This window comes from Muntiacus reevesi, chromosome 1 (genome assembly GCF_963930625.1).
Source record: "Muntiacus reevesi chromosome 1, mMunRee1.1, whole genome shotgun sequence".
NCBI lineage: Eukaryota > Metazoa > Chordata > Mammalia > Artiodactyla > Cervidae > Muntiacus > Muntiacus reevesi.
The window spans coordinates 197,773,576-197,794,984 of NC_089249.1; the positions used below are offsets into that span (position 1 = coordinate 197,773,576).

General features: G+C 55.3%; 1 protein-coding gene across 5 annotated transcripts in view; it reads left to right on the top strand.

Moving 5' to 3' along the window:
* PTPRS (protein tyrosine phosphatase receptor type S) overlaps positions 1-21,409 on the top strand; it is a 109,985-nt gene that overhangs the window by 26,469 nt on the left and 62,107 nt on the right. For 4 of the 5 annotated variants that reach the window (XM_065917978.1, XM_065917981.1, XM_065917982.1 and 1 more), the window contains exons 1-2: positions 10,108-10,235; positions 18,061-18,255. In XM_065917978.1, the coding sequence (XP_065774050.1) occupies positions 18,165-18,255 (91 nt within the window). In that variant the 5' untranslated portion in view covers positions 10,108-10,235; positions 18,061-18,164. Of the gene's footprint in view, positions 1-10,107; positions 10,236-18,060; positions 18,256-21,409 lie in introns of those variants that run through there. The other variant, XM_065917980.1, reaches the window with a different exon arrangement.

Genomic DNA, 21,409 nt, shown 5'->3' on the forward strand with positions numbered 1-21,409 from the left:
AAGGCTCTGCGTTTCTAACACAGGGGGCGGGTTTGATCCCTGGCCCGGGAACTAAAAGTCCACGTGCCTGCCAAAAAAAAAAGTGAGATTTGAACAGAGGTGGTGAGGGAGGGAGACAGGTGGATTTTGCAGGAAAGAGTGTTCCCAGCAGGTGAATGGAGAGTGCAAAGGCCCGGAGGTGAGATCTCCTAGGACAGTTGCTGAGTCCAAACCCCTGCCCTCACCCAGACCTGCATTCCCTCCATCATGGCTCCCAGAAGAGCACTGCTTACTGGGGAATAATTATTTTTAAAAAATATTTCTTTGGCTGCATAGGAATCTTAGTTGTCACACCTAAGGATTTTTAGTTGTGGCGTGTGGGATCTAGTTCCCTAACTGAGGATTGAATCTGGGCCCCCTGCATGGGGAGTACAGATTCTTAGCCACTGGACCCCCAGGGAAGTCCTGGAATAACTAATTATTAATCATAATACCTAATATATCTGGGAGCCAGAGGTCCATCTGTATGCCTCCATGAGGCCATCAGTCCCTGCCCACACGTGAGCTGCAAAGTCACAGTTGGGCTAGGTTTAAGATGCTGCAAATTCCAGGACAGGGTGACCTCCAGTCAGGCAGGAAGAAGGGAAGCCAAGGCCTGGATGGGGGGAAAGGAAGGAGGTGAGAACCAGTCTGTGTTCAAGTCCTAGTTCTGCCACTTTCTAGTGGTGAGACTGTGAGCCCAACCTCCAAGCCTTAGTTTCTCCAACTGAAAAATGGGGAGAATAGTAAGCTCAGTCTTTGAGGTGATTCAGTGAGCTGCTGTGTGGATGCCTGGCCCACAGGAAGAGCCAGGAATAAGAGCCAGAGTGCTCGTTGAGTCCCTCCTCTGCGCCTGGCTTGGTTTAGAGTGCTTTCCGCCGTTGTTTGCTGTTCAGTCACTCAGTCGTGTCCGACTCTTTGTGACCCCATGGACTGCAGCACGCCAGGCTTCCCTGTCCTTCACCATCTCCCAGAGCTTACTCAAACTCATGTCCATTGAGTCAGTGACACCATTCAACCATCTCATCCTCTGTCATCCCCTTCTCCTCTTGCCCTCAATCTCGCCCAGCATCAGGGTCTTTTCCAGTGATTCGGCTCTTTGCATCAGGTAGCCAAATTATCCGAACTTCAGCTTTGCCCCATACTAAGCCTTAAAGAGCATTCTGAAGTCTTGGAGGAGGGTGGGGTTGGGACCTGGACCCAACCCTGTCTAAAGATGTCACCTTGCCCCGCCTCCCAGTCATCCAGGACTTGAGAACTTGGGGAACTGCCCAGAGAGGTCATGCGACACCTGAGCTCATAGCTGGGTCAAGCAGGGACACCAGCTCTGTTGTCCCATCACCCTCAGCAGCCCCCTGGCTCCTCAGGCTTCTCACCTGTGAGGTGGGACTTAGCCCAAGGTTCCTATTTCCACTTCTTCCCATTCAGTCCAGCACTACTTAGATTTCTTCTCCCAGTTCCCCTCTTCCTTCACATCTTAGATATCACCTCCTCCCAGAAGCCCTCCCCACCCCCATGCCAGATGCATTCCTCATCATACCTCTGGTCTCTGCCAGAGCCCTGCCGTCTGCCTCCCCTGCAGCCTGTGAACTTCCTGACACTGGCCCAGGACTGCCTGGGTCATCTTATGTCTCTAGTGCTCAGCCTGGGGCCTGGTATACAGCAGGTGCTCTTTAAATGCATGTGTGAAAGAATTGTTATGGAAGTATGATAATTGTTCATGCCTCAATATGTTCATTCTTCACATCACATCCCCCCACCTTACTCCTCTAATCCCATCTCCCTCTCTTTCCCCAGAGCATAGTGTATTCATTCCTACCACAGGACCTTTGTACGTGCTGTGTCCTCTACCCAGAATTCCCTCCCCACCCCCATCTTTGCATGGCTGCCTCCATCTGTCTCCCTCCCTAGAAGAGAAACCCTGGGAGGTTGTCTGCCCTGGTTCCTGCTGCATCCCCAAAACTCAGAATAGGGTCTGGTACAGGATAGATGGCTAAGATTTCAGCAGTGACCAAGGCTGGGTCCCACCCTCATGAGGCAAGTCTGTCAAATGCTGCATGAAGCCCTGTCTTGGGCATCTCTCTGGCCAGTGCCTCAGTTTCTCTGATCATCAAAGGCCTTGACCCCACCAAAATCAGTCCCAGGCACCAAAAACCCAATTGTCCTCTGCACAGGTGGGGACACAGAGACCCAGACGGGCGCAAGAACTTGCTAAAGGCCACATAGCTCCCTGGGGACCAAGATGGGACAAGAACCTAGGGACCTGCCACCAGGATGGGGCTTTTGGGGGGTGACCCATGGAGGAAGCATCTGGCACCATAGAGCTACACGGACCAGCAGCGACTGTTCAGTCGGTAACAGGTCAAGAAGAAAGTCTCAGTCGGGAACAGGGTGATCTTTAAAACCAACACCTGCCAATCTCTCCATAACCAAATCCCATTGTGCTGCTGGGTTTAGCAACAGTATCCAGGGAAAATGGAAGAACTCGACTCATAGTTTCATTGTAATAATTTTTCTGGTGACTTTCAAGGCTAGGCAGTTAGAGCTGTGCATTAGAGACTTAGTTTCTAAAGTAAATTAGTTTAAGAGAATGGCATGAGCCAGTTGAATGAAAGATTTAATGAGGGTTATTGGGATGTGGCAGAAGTCGGGAACAAGACAGGGAGGATTTGAGGGGGAAATGCCACACAGGTCCCACTGGGGACCTGGCGGGTACAGAGGCATCTTACGGAGAGGATGTGGCCAGATATATTAAAGCAGCCACAGCTGGTTCAAGGTGGGCGATGGGGGGCCTGGCAGAGGCTCTACCCTTGCCACCCCCACCTCTGACTGAGTCAGCACATTGGCACCTGCCTGCAGAGTGGAGTCTGGCTGTGGTTGGAGCAGCTTTTCACAAATTTCTGCCCTTGGGGCCAGAGCAGAAGCCCCCAGAATGTGCCTGGGATGAAAGCCAAGTAGACCCAAGTTCAAATTGAGCTGTGTGGATTTGTGGCTGCAGATGGTACCTGCTGACCTCTGCCCCTCCAGACTTTGCAAGGCCTCTTAGCCGTTAGTTTCTTCTTTCACTCAGAAACCTTTTATTGAGTGTCTACTGCATGCCAGGTGCTAGGACCCAGCAGTGGCTGAAACTGACCTGCCCTCACCCTCCCAGTTCCCACCACTTCCAGCAGAGCTGTCTACAGAACTTTTTGTGCTGAGAGAAATATGTGATGTCTGTGCCAGTCCTGTGGCCACGAACCACACTGGAAACACAGTTGGTATGACTGAGAAACTGGTTTTTGAATTTTGTTTAATTTTTTTAAATTTTAATTTAGTCACATATGACTGTGGTTCCTTATCAGACAGCACGAATCTAGACAGTTAATGAGAAGTAATTTCAGATGAAAATAAGTGCCCCCTCCCAAGAAAAAAAAAGCTAGAGAATGAATATGTGAAAAAGGCTGACGGAGGTGGTACCTGAGTTGCAGTCATCAACCATGGTGATCAGTTCTTCTCTGAGGATGCAATGTTTGAGGGAGACTTGAGTCGACAGAAGGAAATAGCTGTGGAAAATGTGGGGGAAGGGTGGTTCATACAGAGGAAACCAGTATGTGCAAAGGCCCTGGGGCAGGACTGTGCCTGGGGAGTTAGAGGAACAGTGAGGAGGCCTGTGGCTGGAGGAGAGTGAGCAAGGGGGCAGGAGGGAGGAGGGAGGAGAGCAGGGAGGGGACGGGGCAGGTCCTGAAAGGCCTTGTAGGCAGCAGGGCAGGACTTGGGCTTTAGCTGGAGGGAGGTGGGAGCCTAAAGGGTTGGGGGCAGAGGAAGGATGGGAACTGATTCAGGTACTTACTGGTGCCCTCTTGCCACTGTGGAGGGGGACAGATCGTGTGGAGCAAAGGGCACAGCTGGGGAACCAGGACAGGGGTGACTGGTCCAGGTGGGTACTAATGGGGACTAGACAGGATGGGAAGGGCATCTGGAGAGAGACTTGAGAGCATTTCCAGACCAGCAGCATGTGGTGGGGGTGAGGGAAGGAGAGGAGTCAGGGTCAGTCCCCAGGTTCTAGCCCGAGCCTCTGGAAGGACAGAGCTCCTATCCGCTGAGCAGGGGAAGACACAGGGAAGAGTAGGTTTGCTGGATCCAGCTGCACCTGAAAGCACCCCGGCTTTTTCCAGGAGAGAGTGGTAGCTAAGGCCTGGGGGAACCAGAAGATGAAAAAGGCAGATGAGGAGGTGCTGCATGCCTGTGGCAGGTAGCGTGCTCACTGCGGTGTGACTGGCAGGCAGACACGGCGCCAGGGCCATGGTGCCAGTGTGGGCGAGGCGGACACCGGGCTGGTCGACACACGCTCGCTGCCCCAGGGCATGAATGCTGGGCTGGGTGGGGAGGGGCCCATTGGGCAACCTGGGGCCCCAGAGCCTGAGAAAGCAGGAAGCTGCCCAACCAGTTTCTCTCTTGCTCCCAAAGCCAAGTGCGTGGAGTTTGGTGGTTGCCCTTAAATGAAATTTTCAGAAATTTTGGTCCCAAATGTGAAGTCAGGGAAATGACTGGGAGTGAGGGGTCTTGCCTGAGAACGTCCAGGGTGCAATTTTTTGTTTTTGTTTTTTAATATTTATTTATATGGCTACATTGGGTTTGGCAACCCAATCCAGTATTCTTGCCTGGAGAATCCCATGGATAGAGGAGCCTGGTGGGCTACAGTCCAGGGGATCACAAAGAGTCAGACACGACTGAGGTGACAGCACAGCACATCAGGTCTTAGTTGCAGCACACCAGGTCTTCGTTGCATCATGTAGGATCTTTAGTTGGGGTGCACGGACTCCTCTAGTGTCTCGAGGGTTCAGTAGTTGAAGTGAGTCCCACTAAGTAAGTGGGACTTCGTTGCTCCCAGTATATTTGGGATCATCCCAGACCAGGGGTCGAACCTGCAGATTCTTAACCACTGGGCCACCAGGGAAGTCCCCAGGGTGCAGCTTTACCTGGGTAGGCACATCAGGGCAGGTCTCAAAGGTTTTTGACCATCCTGAGGGAATCACCCTATTCTTGGAAATGAGGGGTGTCACAGCTTGGTCCGACGATGTCCTTTTCTGTTGTTTATACTGGAGAGCGAGTGAAGACCCGTTAAACTCTGTGGACGGGACCCTGGCAGATGGTTTCATAATGGTCTCTGTGTACCCATCTGAGAAAGACCAGAAAGAGGCAATCAGCCTCAGGGCCTTTGTACTTGCTGCTCCTCTTGCCTGAAACTCTTTTCCCATGGCAGTTTGTCTGTCAAGGTCTTTCTGAGAGGTTCCCCCAGACCCCTCCATCCTTCTAGAGCCTTACAGTCCATTTTGTTTTCTTTTTGCAACCTCTGAGTACTTCTGGCCTTATGTTAGTGATGATGTTTGTTTCTCAGTGCGTATCCGTCTCGTCCTCTTATCTGCGAGCCACGGGGGTAGGGCGGGATAAGGGGGTGGAGCGGGCGCTTTTTGTGCCACTGCTGTGTCCTCAGTGACCCAGCACACAGTAGGTGCTCAGTGTTTCTGGAAAGAATGAATGAAAATGACCACATGCTAACTGTTCTTCTCCAGGAGAGGGGTGGATTGTGGGCAATTTTTATTTTCTTCTTCATGCTGATTTCCCCTAATTTTCTGCTGCACGAGCCTATTTTATAATTAGAAGAAAAGTTATTTTGAAAAAAAATTACCCCCCAAATGTCCCAGCTGCAGGAGCTGACGTGATTTAGCCCCAGGCTGCATCCCAAGGACAGCCGCCTCCTGTGTGTTTAGAGAGGATGTAGCAACTGATTTGTGGGCTCCCGCCTGGGGTCAGCCTTCAGGGGCACTGGGTGGGCCGAGCAGTCGAGGAGGGCTTCCTGGAGGTGGCAGCTCTAGCCTTCAGCATGTAATCATCCTGAGTCCCTTCATTAACCTGCACCCCACAACCAATCCTTTAGAAAACTTCCTTGGCTCTGCCTTCACGATCTATCCAAAATGTGCCCACGCCCCTCCCCGCCCCACCCTGCCACCCCACGTCTCTGCCTCCACCTGATCAGTTCCCTCTTTGCTTGCCTGAACCAGTGCAGTCACCTCTGCCCTGTTTCTCCAGCTCCCCCCACCCTCAGGCTGTCCTCCATGCAGTACCCACAGGGTATCTGGGAATACCTGAGTCACACCCCACCTTTCCTCTGCCTGCAGCCCTCCAGTATGCCCACCTCCTTCAGGGTAGCCTAAGGCCCTGCATCGACCTGCCCTGTTCCCCTCACTGCCTCCTTCTCTCCTCCTTACTCACTCTGCTCCAGCCACAGGGGTCTCTTTACTGTCCCTCCACCACACCAGTGACTGTTCTGCCCCAGGGCCTTTGCATGTGCTGTACCCACTGCCTGGATCACTCCTCTTAAACATTGATTATCTTAAGCACCTCCTTCAGGTCTTACTCAGATGTTACCTCCCCACTCCCTTCCTTGTCGTTCCCTCCCTCAGTCCTGTCAGGCTTCTTTGCAACCCCATGGACTGTAGCACACCAGGCTTCCCTGTCCTTCATTATCTCCCCGAGTTTGCTCAGATTCATGTCCTTTGAGTCAGTGATGCTATCTAATCATCTCATCCTCTGTTGCCCCCTTCTCCTCCTGCCCTCAGTCTTTCACAGCATTAGGATCTTTTCCAGTGAGTTGGCCCTTTGAATCAAGTGGCCAAAGTATTGGAGCTTCAGCATCAGTCCTTCCAGTGAATATTCAGGGCTGATTTCTTTTAGACTATTCAATGTTGATTTCCCACTCCCTGACCCTCCTATTTAATACTGCATCCCATACCACATATCCCCTCTTCCCTCACTTTGTCCATCTTTTTTCCCCCACTTGGCCACACCATGAGGCAAATGTAGGATCTTAGTTCCCAAAACAGGGAACTAGACCCAGGCCCCCTGCATTGGAAGCATGGAGACTTAACCCCTGGACCACCAGGAAAGTCCCTACTTTGTTCATCTTCATAGCACTTAGCACCAACTACCCTGGTGTATTTTCTTGCTTTCCTTTCTCATCCACTGCCTGCCCTGGAGCATCAGGATCATGAGGGCAGAGATCCTGCTCAGTCCTGGTCACTGCTCCATCTCCAGTGCCTCCAGCCAGGCCTGGCACATCGTAGGAACTTCCCTGGTGGTCCAGTGGCTAAGACTCCATGCTCCCAATACAGGGGGTCTGGGTTCAATTCCTGGTCAGGGAACTAAGATCCCATGTGCTGCAACTAAGACCTGGTACAAATTAATTCGTTAAATAAATAAAAATAAACATTTTTAAAAAGAGGACAGATAGGGAGTTCCCTGGTGATTCAGTGGCTCAGACACCACATTCCCAATGCAAGGGGCCCAGGTTCCATCCTTGGTCAGGGAACTGGATTCCACATGCTGCAACTAAAGATTCCACATAATGCAACTAAGATTTGGCACAGCCAAATAAATTTAAAAATGGATAAATTAAAAAAGGGTGAATGAAGACCCCTGCTTTGGGACAAGGGCACCGCACAGTGTAGCATCTTGGCAAGAATGTAGAACTTGGAGGGGGGGCTCTTCTGTGTAAGAACCCAGCCTGGTTGTTGCAGAAATGTTTGCTGAGAACATGCTGGGTGCTGGGGACCCAACTCGGGGCACACACTCTGATCGAGACAGAGACAAACCCAGCCCTGTCCTCTGAGGTCACAGTCTGATGGGAGAGACAGACCCGTGTCCAGACAGTTAACATATGGGATGATCAGAGCTGTGATGGGGGCGGGGTGGGTAGGCTTGTTCAGGGCATTGAGCAGACAGGGCCTCACAGCTGAGGGAGGCCAGACGCAGGGCTTGTCTGGCTCCACCTTTACCTAGGGGGTGGCTGTGTTCCCACCCCACTGTGGTCACCTCCTTCACCTGGAAGCAAGAGGTCATCTCCAGGGAGACACGGGCAAGGGCGCAGACAGGGTAGGGCCTGCCTGGGAGGGGGTGGCACATCCCCAGTCACCATCCCTGGGGCCTGCGCAGCCCAGAGACAGGCATTTCTGCTCCAGGTCACCCAGCCTGATGACATGGATTCATCGGGTGCCTGTTGTGTGCCTGCTTTGTATTTCGGACGGGGAAACCAGGGCCCCAAATGGTGCAGGTTCTTGCTTGAAGTCACGTGGGATCTACCTGGATTCAAACCAGGGTCTGCACGAACCCTTGGCCTGGACCATCAGCGTGTAGATGCAAGCAAAGCATGCACCTGGGGGCATTCTCTGAGGGCTCACTGTGTGTCCTACCACACCAGGGTAGGGGGGAGGTTCTGCCGCTTGATTCCACACCCATATTGACCCAGAGCACCTCCTGTGTGCTTCCCACAAGGTGCTGGGTTTCCAGGTGTCTGTCCCACCTCTATGAAGCATCAGCTATGGGCCTCCCAGGGTTATGGGGAGAGGAGGTGTCAGAGCATTTCTCATTTAGCAGCACCTACTATGTGTTCATTTAGCAGCACCTACTGTGTGCTCCATGTAGAAGGGGCAGGTGGAGAGTTTGCCTGTAGATGTTCAGAGTACTTACCATGTGCCCTGTGTTTTGAAGACTCCAGTGCATGGCTCTCCAATGCATGGCTCCCCAGTGCCAGGGGAAGTGGAATTATGTGCTCTGTTTTGCAAAAGCAGGGCCCGAAAATGGGCAGATCACCCAGGGAGGGTGCATTCAGTGCTGGGGAGAGATGGGGGTAGACCTAGCAGGGCACGGATGGGCAACCTTGGGAAGTGAGTAGTCAGGTCCCTAGCAGAAGGGCCCACAGTGGGGCCCTCAGGGGCTCCCACAGCTGTCTGTGCACACACCCCCCTTTCCACCCCTCCATCACAGCCCATGTTCTTTGTCCCACTGGGCGGTGAGCTTCTAGAGGCTGGGACCTGTCTGTTTCAGCTCTGCTGTTTACCCCTGGGCTTTACCTTGATAGTGATTTGTCATTTTCTGGCCCCAGGCCTTCTGTAGCATCGTGGGTAAGGGAGTTTAGCCGCTGGACCCAAACTTTGGTTCGAATCCTTGCTCTTCCTGACCTTGGTCATTTCTCTTTGTTTCTCCCTAACCCCTTCGGAAAATGGGGGTGCTTGACGGTGGGGTGATGTGAGCCCTCACAAGGCCTGGAGTATACTTAGATCTCGATACACGCTGGCTGTGGGAGTCGTCCTGAGCCATTGGGATCAATGGTGGAATTCGCCTGGAATGGGATCAGCCGGGGGAACCGCCCCCCTGCAGCGGCCCATGGTCTCTGTCAGACTTCTTTCCCCTCCCTGACCACGTCCCCAAGCTCCCAGGACCTACCGGGCCTCCGAATTCCCGGCCTCTCCCTCGGAGTTTTCAAACCCGCACCGGGGCAGCAGCGTAGGCCGGGATTGGCTGCCTGGGTGGGGCCACCCCTCCTTCCCCACCCCCCTACCCTGTCCTCCCCTCCCCCTCCGGATCGGGTGTCTCGGGCTTGGCACGATGGCCCCATCTGTTTCCAATCTGGCCCTGTGCTCTCCGCCCCCTCCCCAGGGTTGTGGCTCGGGTGGGGGCCTGTGCCATACATAGTGTTCCCGTTTGCCCCCCCCCCCAAACACCCCTAGCCCCCTGCTGGACTCCCCCCAGCAGGAGGGAAGCCTCTTTGTGCCTGCGCCCCTCCCCCACCCTGTGGGCTTCTGTGTTCGCAGGGGGCGCGGCCTCTGCCATCCAACCCAGACTGGGAGGGGATTTTCTGCCCCTTCTTCGACCTCCAGTGTTTGGGGCGCCCCCTCTGACGCCCTGTCCAGCATCCAGTCCCTTTATCCGTTGCCATGGCCACGATCAGCGCCTGGAAGGGAGAGAGAAGCAGGGTAGGGGGCGCCCTCTAGCATCTGGCCTTCAAAAGGGAGGTTCTTGGGCTGTGTCCCTTGGGGCGCCCCCTCGGGTATGTGCACACGCCGGGAAGGGGGCACACAGTGCCCTCCTTGGGGGCCTCCTGGGCACAGGACCCCTATCCACGTAGGCTTCCAGTGTCCACAGATCTGGCTCCCAACTGGTCCCCCCGCCCTACTTCCGGCTGGGCCCCGCCCGAGGTTTGCTCCGGAGCCCCCTCCCCGGGCCTGCCCCCTGCCGGCTCCGCCCATGGTCCCGCCCCGCCCCGCCCCCAGGCCGAGCTCGCTGGGCCTCGGCCTCTCTGAGTACTCGCAGCGCGCGGCGCTCCGGGCGGACCCAGGGAAGGGCTGCAGCCGGCCCGGCCGAGGCAGCGCGGGCCCGGGCCCCGATCTCTGAGCCTCAGGGTGAGTGCGTCCGGACCCCCTTCCACCTCGAGGCTCAGTCTGCGCTAGGCTTTGTCTCTTTCTTCGCCCCTACTCAGGCTTCCGAGACGGAGGCGGGGGGGTACCCGCCAGGTTCCCTCCACACCCCCGCTGCGTGCGGTCTGGCCTGGGTACCCACCAGGGACATCTCGAGCCCACCGCTGCCTGGCGCGCCTCCCCCATTCAGACCGGTCGGTCTGTTACTTTGGAAAACTCCAGACCGTTATGCTCCGTGGGGTCCCCTCCCCCGCCTGGCCCCCAGCCCGACCTCCTCTCCCACCTCCTGGGGGTGGAGCCAGGCCCCGGCAGCCTTCGCTCCCAGCCCGGGCGGAGGGGGTGCTCTGATAGCGGGCTTCTGATAGGGGGCTTTGGCATCCTTCCCGCTGGGGACCCGCTCTGCAGAGGAGGCGACAGAACTCCGGGGGTGGGATGGGGGTGGGGACGTAAGTGGCTGGGATCCCTGGTCTTAGCCACTCCCCAAAACTCCCAGAAAGTTTTCCTCTGTTTGTTTGTCCCTGCGCCCCTCAGGCCTATGAACTCCAGATTTATTCTCTGCGTCTTGGGGGCTTTACTAAACTGAGGGGTCGGGCAAGTATATCAACTCCCACCGACCCTCTCTCCATTCCTGTCTCCTTGTCCCTAAGTTCCCATGCCTCTGGATCCTACCCCCCCCCCCCGTTTTGTTTTAATTTTTTAAGTTTTATTATTGAAGTATAGTTGCTTTATGGGGGCTTCCCAGGTGGCTCAGTGGTAAAGAATCCACCTGCCAAACAGGAGACTTGGGTTTGAGCCCTGGGTTGGGAAGATCCCCCGGAGACGGAAATGGCTACCCACTCAAGTATTCTTACCCGAGAATTTTCCTGGTCAGAGAAGCCTGGTGGGCTATAGTCCATGCGTCGATGAGTTGGACATGACTGACTGACTAAAACAACAAACATAGTTGCTTTGCACTGCTGTGTTGGACACCTACTCCCCCTGCCCCTTATTGCCTAGAGAGTCCTGCTTCCCAGATTCCTACCCCAAAGGGGCTTTCTGGGGGAGGGGGCACCCCTGTGGGGGGCTGGCGCAGCCCTCCAAGCCCTGCCTGCCCCTCGTTGAGCCTTACCTCCATCTCTTAATGCTTGAGCGGTTTCCTTACACTCAAGAGCAGATGTCAGGGCTGTGCCCGTGCCTGCTGACATGGTGGCTTCTGCTGGCCTCAGTTTCCCTCTCTGAAAAGGACGTAAACACAGGAATGCCATGGATCAAATGGGGCCAGGCATGAAGTAGGCATCTCATAAACGCACATTCCTAGAGTCAGGGAGAAGACTCCCATCCTGGAGGTTGATAGGTCTGTGACAGGAGTAGAGCTATGATGGGAGACACTGGCATTGGGACAGTCCAGAGGGGGCTATGATCCTGCCTGAGGTATCCAGGAGGGCTTCCTGGAGGAGGTGACAGCTCCACTGAGGCCCAAGGATGAGTGTGAAGGTTGAGGTTGGATGGAGAATGAGGAAAAGGTGTGCTAGGTGGAGGGAACATTGTGCACAAATATCCCTGTGTGAGCCAGAAGGTGATGACTAGGGACACCCACGGGGCAAACAGCTCTTGCAATGCGATGTGATGTAGTTGGCTCTTCTGGGTGGCTAAGGTTAAGAGTCTAGATTTGAATGGACTTTGATGGAAACCAATGAAGGTTTTAGAACAGAGGAGGGGCAGAGTCCAACACAGCTACTTCCAGCCCCAGGATTGAGGGTCAGGACTGGGCAGAGGATAGGTCCCCGGACAAGTCCACTCTCAGCCTGGGATGGGGAGGTCTGTGGCTACGGCTTGAAGGATGAGTTGACAGGTGGGCCCCTGGAAGGAAGACCTGTATTAGGAAAGGCCCAGAGGCCCGAAGGAGAGCAGTGCGTTCTGAGAACCATGCAAAGAGGAAACAGGACAGGTCCAGGACACTGATTAGAGGTGCTGGGGAGCCCGGCAGGTATGAGCAGGGCAGGGGTGCACCCAGATCTTGGTGTTCCAGGCTCCTGCGTGAAGCTGGTGTGGGGGACATGCTGGCAGGAGCCATCCTGGCAATGTGTCCCCCCAGGGAGTGTGGACTCTGAGCTTGATTGAGAGCTGGTCTCTGGCCTCAGATCTTAACCCAGCCCTTAACCTTGGTGTGTGACCCTCAACGTGCAGCTAGCACTCTCTGAGCCTCAATTTCCTCCTCTGTCAAACAGAAGGAAGCACAAGGAGCACTTGAAAGGGCTGGGCATGTGGAGGGGACACTCATTACTCCCGCTGGGACTGGGCCTGGCTCCCCAGATGCCCTGCCCATCCATTCCTGGCTCTGGGGACCTTTGGGGACAGCTTTCAGTACAAACCAATGGTCAGTTAAAGGCAGAACCCTGGGCCCTGGGCCTGGCCCCTTCCTGGAAGGTAGCAGGGCCAGCCTCACCTGGCCCCACCCTGAGCCTGTTTTCCCATGGGAGGACATTGAGGCCCCAAAAAGGGAGGAGGCCTCAGCCAGAGCCACGTGAAGCCCACCAGGGGCTGCAAAGGCAGAGCTTGGACCCTGCTTCACCCTTTGGGGACACAGCAACCTAGGGAGGCCGGAGGTGGGAGGCAGGAAGGCCCATCCTCAAGGGGATCTGAGGCCCTGGGAAAGGGGGTCCAGGCTGCAGGAAAGTCCCCGGACCCAGAACGGAGGCAACGGAGCCAGAGAGGTGTGGGGGGTGGGGTGGGTGTGACAACCATGAGACTGTGCATCCCTGAGGGACTTTTCCTTAATAGGGACAAGCTACCCAGCCTTCCCTCTGCCTGGCCTTGGGAAATCCTTGAGGGTCAGGGTGGCACAGATGAGCCCCCTGGTCCCCAGGACAGCCCAGACCCAGAGTGGGGCAGGGAGAGGCAGCAGGGAATCGTCAGGCCCGCAGGAGAACTTGCCTCGTGAGGGTGACACAAAGCCTACTTGCTGCCCAGTGCTGGGCATAATCGCCCTTTTATGCTCCCTGCTGTGTGTGGGTACACGAAGCTGGCTCCGGGATCGCGTGACCTGCGCCCTGGCGCCCGACTGGAATGGGTGCTCGCTCACCCGCTCTGAGCAAGGCCTGGGAGCCCCTAGGGGCCGTCCAGCAGCACCAGGCCCAGAGAGGGTCATCCATTTTCCCGAGATCACACAGCAACTAGGGAAGGACACAGTCCTGTGTCGACATGGACTGTGGAACCAAGGCTCCGCCCAGCTGAGGGGCTTCAGCAAAGTCTCCTTTCCTCTGTGGGCCTCAGTTTCCCCATCTGTGCAAGTTGAGCACCCACTGATGCTCAGCTGCTGAGCATGGATGGTGGACAGCTCGGCACCTGGCACAGATGCAGGCGGGATCCGCCCTGGGTTCCTTGTCCAGAGGCCGCTCCCTCCCCTCTTCCCCTCCTCTACACGCTGTACCCAGCCTCAATGGCCACACAGGTTATTTCCTGTGACTCTCATGGGTGGCTGTTCCCTTCTTAATGGCCACACCATCCTCCAAGACCTTGGGGATCTAGCTGCATCATGCTGCCCCAAAGCTCTTACCTCAGTTTCTCTTTCTCAGCCGTGGTGGGGCTGGTGACCCAGGCTGCTTTATGTGTGATGGCCATAAAGGAGGCTTGGCGTGGTGCCAGTCTGGCCACATCCCCTCCCCCCTGCTCAGAGCCCCTGAGCCCTCTTTGCCACCACTCTGCCCTAATCTCTCCCCCTCTGCTCCTTGCCCTTCCTCATGCTGTTCCCTTCTGTGGAGACACCCACCCCCATCCTGCTTCCCCCTTTAATTCTCAGCCAAGTAATCACATGGGTGTGCATGGTAAGTCACTTCAGTTGTATCCGAGTCTTTGCAACCCCATGGACTGTAGCCCACCAGACTTCTCTGTCCATGGGATTCTCCAGGCAAGAGTACTGGAGTGGGTTGCCATGCCCTCCTCTGGGGGATCTTCCCGACCCAGGGATTGAACCCACATGGCTTACATCTCTTGCATTGGAAGGTGGGTTCATATTAACATTAAATCTGGAGGTAGTAAGGTCCAGTCAGTGGGCATAGCACATGCAAAGGTCCTGGGGCAGATGTGTTGGAGGAACTGTGCCGGGGGGCCCCTGTGGCTGGAGCAGAGTGAGTGGGGCGGGTGGGTGGAGGGGGTCCTGCAGGGCCTTGTGAGTGGTGGGGAGGACTTGGACTTTTACCCTCAAAGGAAGGGGCATGGGACCTGACGGGTGCTCACTGGCGCCCTCTGACTTTGAGGGGAGGACAGACAGTGCAGGAGACATGGCAGGTGATGACAGCATCGGTCCAGGTGAGCAGTGATGGGACTAGACCAGATAGAGACAGAAAAAAGGGTAAGAAGTAGACCGACTCAGACTAGACTTTGAAGGCAGAGCTGATAGGATTTGTTTATCTTCTCCCCTGACCCCTTGTAGAAGACCCCCACACCCGGGTCTTGCAGGAAGCCAGAGGAGGGGGAGAGCCAGGGGCTTTCTTTGCTATAGCAAGATCCTTCAGGGAGGGTGGGGGCCTGAGAGACCTGGAACTTGGAACCTTCTGTGTTCTGTCTGATCCTCTCCTACCCCCATTCCTGCCCCAGGCCTTAAAAGCCCCCAGTGCTCTGTGCTCCCCACGCCCAGCAGGCTGGACTGGCCTCTTTGGAGGAGTCAGGAGCTGATGGCCGGGCCCTGCCTGTGCCTGGATCAGCCCCATCCTGCCCAGTCATTGAGAAGGCGTTAGCCCAGCGGGTAATTAGGGGCCTCCCAGTTTAGAAGGCGGCTGCCCTTGGCTCCCATGGGGTATGGGGGGGGGGAAGCATCGTGGTCAGGCCCCTTCATGCAGGTGACCCCTGCCCATGCCAACTTGTATTGGAGATGAGTAGATAGGAACTAGGTCACCCCCACCTTACCCCCACGGCAGGGGACCTGGCGACCCTGGGCTTGGTAGTCTGTGTTGCTCTGCTGCCTCGGTTTCCCTGAGTCTCTGTACAGGCCTGACCTGCCGATCCAAGTGGTCTGGGCCAGAGCCCCACCCTGTCCCCCAGATGGGGCTGAGCCTATGTGCATCTGTGGGTGGCGTCAGCTGCTGTGGTCACCCTGGCCGCAGCTGGCCGTGGGCCATTTCTCCAGCTAGGGCCTCCACCATCCCCAGCAGCCACTTTTGCTCTTAAAGGGCCTGTAGAGGGATTGCAAGGGGAGGTGGCTGGCTCCAGGCTTCCGTTTCCCCATCTGCGCATCCCGGACCAGTTGGGTCCCAGTGTGTGTCTGTGGTCTGACTGTACGCATGCCTGTCTGTGTGTGTACACGTGGATGAGAGGGGTCTGACTGTGTGTTTCTGGGTGTATATTGTCCAGAAGGGTGCAAGCTCAGTCTGCTGACTGCCTGTCTCCGTCGCCCCACTGAGGGCCCACATCCGAGTCTGGGGGCTGTGTATTTTCACCTGCCATGCCCCATGGAGCTTGCATCTGCCTCCATATTCATGTTTGCCCACAACCCAGCTGTGTGTGTGTATTGCCTATGTGACTCTGATCTTGTGTGTACGTGTCTCACCAAGCTGTGGATCTATGATCTTGACGTGGACCTGTGTCTGCCTCTGATCTGACTGTTTACATGTGCTGTCAGCCCCATTGCAACCCTGTGTCTGGGGCCTGATTTTGTGCCTGTCCGTGTGCCTGTGAGTGTTATGGGCTTGACTATGAAGAATTGATGCTTCTGAACTGTGGTGTTGGAGAAGACTCTTGAGAGTCCCTTGGACTACAAGGATATCAAACCAGTCGATCCTGAAAGAAATCAATCCTGAACGTTCATTGGAAGGACTAATGCTGAAGCTCCAATACTTTGGCCACCTGATGCAAAGAACTGACTTTAAAGACCCTGATGCTGGGAAAGATTGAGGGCAGGAGGAGAAGGGGACAACAGAGGATGAGATGGTTGGATGGCATCACCGACTTAATGGACATGAGTTTGAGCAAACTCCGGGAGTTGGTGATGGACAGGAAGAGTCGGACACAACTGAGCGACTGAACTGAACTGATTCATGTGGACCCATCTCTGTCACCTGACTGTACATCTGTGATAGTGTCTGGACTCCCTGTCTGTGATCAGACTGTGTGTCCAGGTCTGTCTGTGACCTGACTGTGTGCAAGCAACCCCCATCTCTGTCTGGTCTCACTGTGGTCTGTGTGCCTGTTGAGCCCCCCAGCCCCCACTCTTCTCATCCTGACTTCTCCACTCTCCACCCTGGACCATGACCCGGCCACCACCAGCCCAGCCTTCCCCTGGGGCTGGGCGAGGTGACCGCAGCTGGGTATTTTGGGAGCCAGAATCACGGGGGCCGCCCCATCATTACGTGGCACCCATCCTTGTGGCCATGGCCTGGGCCCACCCAGGGCATGGCCTCCCCCTGTCCCTCCCTTGTGCCCTGGCTACGGAGGACAGTGGGGAGGGGGCTGTCCCGGGTTTGGGTCCCGAGAAGGACCCTTCTGCCTTAGCAGAGGTTGAATTCCCATGGGAGAAACAGACACTGGTGAAACACATTCACATTTGACTTGCAAACTGGGATAAATGCCGTGGAGGATGAGCTCAGTCGCTTCTGAAGCCGTGGGATGTGGCATGGGAGTGGGGGCTGACCTATGAGAGGCAGGGAGGGCTTCCAGAGGAAGCGACAGTGGAACTGAGACCTGTCACGCAGCAGTTGGGATTGGGGGGAACAGCATTCCCAGCAGGGAACGTAGTAGGTTCAAAGGCTTGGGGGTGGGGTTGAGCTGGGGCTTTGTGGCCACACCTCCCGAGGGAGGGGGCAGGAGATCAGCAGGAACGGCTTCCTCTGGGGGTCACAGGAGCCATAGGTGTTAGAACAGGGCAGGAACCAGCAGGTTGTGTTTGGGAGGGAGGATCTGTCTGGTGGCCAAAGGGTCCTGGTTGTCGGGACAATTGGCAATGTCACCCGGAACCTTGGCCTTCAACAGGCTCAGCCTGGGAGGGGGAGGAATTGGATGTTCAGAGTGACTTCTGGGGGGAGGGGAGCTCAGTCTGGGGTCGGGGGGCTCAGCCAAGGTCTGGGGTCTGGGCTCCCTTGGAGCTGAGGCTTAACGTGGGATCAGGACCCAGCCAGGGTCGGGGTGTCTCTGTCCATCAGGCTGACATAAAAAATATCATAGACTGAGTGGATTATAAACAATTCTCATTTCTCACGGTTCTGGAGGCCGAAAGCCGAAGATCAAGATGCTGGCAGATCTAGTGTCTGGTGAGAACCCGCCTCCTGATTCATAGATGATCCTCTTCTAGCTGTGTCCTCATGGTGAGGGTAGTGAGGGAGCTCTCTGGGTCCCTTAGAAAGTGTTAGTCACTCAGTCGTGTCTGACTCTTTGCGACCCCATGGACTGTAGCCCACCAGGTTCCTCTATCCATGGGATTCTCCAGGCAAGAATACTGGAGTGGGTAACCATTCCCTTCTCCAGGGGATCGAAGGGATTGAACCAGGGTCTCCCACATTGCAGGCAAACTTCCTACTGTCTGAACCACCCAGGAAGCCCCATTATAAGGGCACTAATCCCATTCATGAGGGTTCCACCACATGACCAGATTGCCTCCCAAAGACCTCTAATACTATCCACATAAAGGGTTAGATTTCAGCATCGTAATTTTGTTGGGGGCGGAACCCAAACATTCTGTTCATCATAGGGGCTCAGTGCGCTCTTTCTGCCCCATCATCGCCCCATGATCCTCGAACCCCATGACTCTCCTCTGCCGCTCTGTGATCCTCCAGCTGCCTCTCCCACGAAGGCCCCCTGGATTGCTGCTCCCCTCTCACAGTCCCTTCGTTTATCTCTGCAGACGCTGCCCCGTCTGACGCTTGGCTCGAGGCCTCTCTGTGAGGGACCTGGGGGGCTATCCCCCCCTCCAGGGTGGAGGTCGAAGGTTGCAGGTCACGGCCAAGCATGGCGCCTGCCTGGGGCCATGGTGTAGCGTCTGTGATCAGGCCTGTGGGCCTCCTCGTGGTCCTGCTGATTGGAGGCTGTGCCGCAGAAGGTAAGTGTGGGCATCTGAGTTTGCATGTGCACATGTGAACACGTGTCCCCACCTCTCCCTGGGGACCCGTGCTTTTGCCAAGCAGAGCCTCTGTGCTCCGTGAATGAGGCCAAGCAGAATGCTTGCTTTGCGTTGGGTCCTGTGAGATGCAGAGGCAGATTGTAAGGATGGTATCAAAAAGCAGTCATAGTAACAGTGGTGACCATGTGGGTTTCCAAAGCATCGACTCTGCACCCAGACCAGTGCTAAATGCGGACTTTATCTGCCTCCTCTCCCTCCACCTCTTAGAACCCAGCTAGCTTCATTACCATCCCCATTTTTGGATCAGAGAAACCAAGGCTTAGAGGAAGAGGCAGGGACTTACTTAAAGTCACTCCTGAAGAAGCCACAGAGTTCACTTTCCCTTGCCACAAGTAGAAACACCAGTGACCAGTTGGTTGACACACAAGCAATCAAACCTTCCCAGGAGGAGCCTGGGGAGGCTTCTTAGGAGAAAGGGCATTGGAGCTGGGGTTTTGTGGGTGTGTAGGAGTTTGCCTATAGAAAGGGCATTACTGGTCAAGGTGTTATTACATGGAAAGGCCTGGAGTTTAAAAAAAAAAAATTTGGTGTAGTTGGGGGATGGGCTAGGCTGTTTGTGGAAGTAACTTGGGAAGGATAAGGGTTGGTCCTGGGCCCCATGGCAAGGTCTGTCTCACAACTAAAGGCCTAGAGGAGTGTCATTCAGGGTCTGTCTCACCACTCAGGGCCTGCTGCTGCTGCTAAGTCCCTTCAGTCGTGTCCGACTCTGTGCGACCCCATAGACGGCAGCCCACCAGGCTCGCCCGTCCTTGGAATTCTCCAGGCAAGAAGAGGAGTGTTATTCAGGCCCATGGGGACATTAACTGTCAAGTCAGCAGAAAAACTGGGATCTGGTGTTAGGCTGGACTTGAATCCTGACTTTGCTGTCAGCCTGCTGTATGACCTTGGGCCAATGAGTCAGCCTCTCTCAGTGGCTGTTTCCACCATGATTGAGTGAGACTCAGCATCATCCTCCTCCCAGCGTTCCCAGGACATGGACATGCCGTAACCCCTGCATGCTGCCTCCACATAGAAGGCCTACAATCCTGGGTTATCGTGAGCATGATAATTATTGTTCCTGGGTGAGAACACCGGAGACATACACACCTGCTTTGTACATTTGTGCTTTTTCTTGTTTTCATATTGTTTTACAATAAATGCCTAACCCATTCAGATCAGCCACTGCCATCTCATGAGATGGATGCTGTTTTCCCCATCCCCATTGTGCACGTGGGGAAGCTGAGGTACAGTGAGGTTACATTACACCCAGGAAGCAGCCTGACTGCCTGGTGCCAGAGCCCAGGTTCCTACCCATCGCCCCACATTGCCTCTGGGTCAGCGGCCACACATAACTGGGCCATGATCTGGCCAGTCACCTTCTAGGGCCTGTGTCTTCTGGGCTATATTCCTCATAGTGGGAATGGCAGGCTGAGGGTGCTGAGCATTTTTAGTTAATTCAGTTAATTTAGTTAATTCTCCCTTGCCCTTGGTACTGCTTACATCGGGGCCAGAGCATTCTCTGGGGGGGTGTCCTGGGCACTGTGGGATGTGGAGCACCCCTGGCCCCATCTTCTTGTTGGTACCCCCACACGAGAACCACTAATTTAACATACACTAGTGGAATAAGTCATAAATCTGTGACTTTGACATCTTGCCACTGACAGTTACCAGCCTCAGGCAGAGTGGAGCTGAGATTCTTCCCATTTACAGATGAGGAAACTGAGGCCACAGAGTGTCTACGGTGAGGAGGGGGGTGGAAATCACAGTCTGGAGGCTCTCCTGACCCGGGTTCAAATCCTAGCTCTGTTGTTGGACTGTGGCTGCTTCTGTGCTCTCATTCGTTTGCTGCGTTTTTCATAAGCACCTGCTGTGTGCCAGGCACTGGTTTAGACCTGGGGACAAACCAGATATCCCACCCCCTCTTGGAGCTGATCATCTCATGAGGGAGAGACCCCAAGTGTGCAGGATGGTAGACACACCCAGGAGCAAGACAAACAGAAAGGGAGATGAGCTTGTGAGTGGAGGGTTGGGGGCTGCATTTTAAATGGGTGAGAGGGTGTTATGCTGCACCAAGAAGATGGCATCTGAACAGAGTCCTAAAGGAGCTGAGAGAGTGCCCCATTCATGTTGGGAGAGTGTGGAAAGTGTCCTGGGCAGAGGGCATAGCCTGTGCAAAGGCCCTGGGGTAGGACCCTGCCTGGCATATTGGAGGAAGTGAGGAAGCCTGTGTGTCTGGAGAAGAGTGAGTGAAGTGGGGAGAACAAGGAGGGGGTGGGGCAGGTTGTGCAGGGTCTGTTGGCTACTGGAAGACATGGGTTTTTGCTCCTTGGGAGATGGGAGACCCAGAGGGCCATGGGCACAATGAGTGGGCAAGATCTGACTCATATACTCACAGGTCCCCTCTGGCTGCCAAGGGAGGACAGACGGAGGTGGGGTGAGGGAACCAGAGCAGAGGGTGAACCACGCAGGGAGAGTGACCCAGGGTATCAGCACCAGGCATGTAACCAAGCTACTTCAGTGGGTGCTCCCTCAGTGAGTCCTGCACTTACTGATTATATTTATTTATTTGGCCATGCAACTTGTGGGATCTTAGTTCCCTGACTGAGGATCGAATCCATGTCCCCCACACTGAAAGTGTGGAGTCTTAACCACTGGAGCCCCAGAGAAGTCCCTGCAGTTGTTATTACTATATCCCTATAGGTATTGGTAGTGACCTAGACTCAAACCCAGGTCTCCGCCTCCAAAGCTGGGGCATCTTGACCCCAAGAGGTGGTCTGTTTAGCAGGAGCCCTGACACCTGGGTGGGCACTATGATTGGCATTGCCAGCTTCAAGGAGTAGCCCAGGTCCTCAGGGAGCCACTTGAGTGGGGGCTGTCAGCGGGAGAGAGCCCAGCCAGGCAGCTGGGATGTCCACCACCCAGCACCAAGAGGAGCGGTTTCTGCCCCAGCAACAGCTCTTGGTGCTGTGGGACCTTCCCAGGACGCTGTGTGGTTGGCCCAGACTGGATTGGAAGGGATGGGAGGGCGGATGGGCCTCTACCTCTGGCACCAGATTTTCCTCTGCAGAATCTGAAATGGAAAAACAGAAACCGA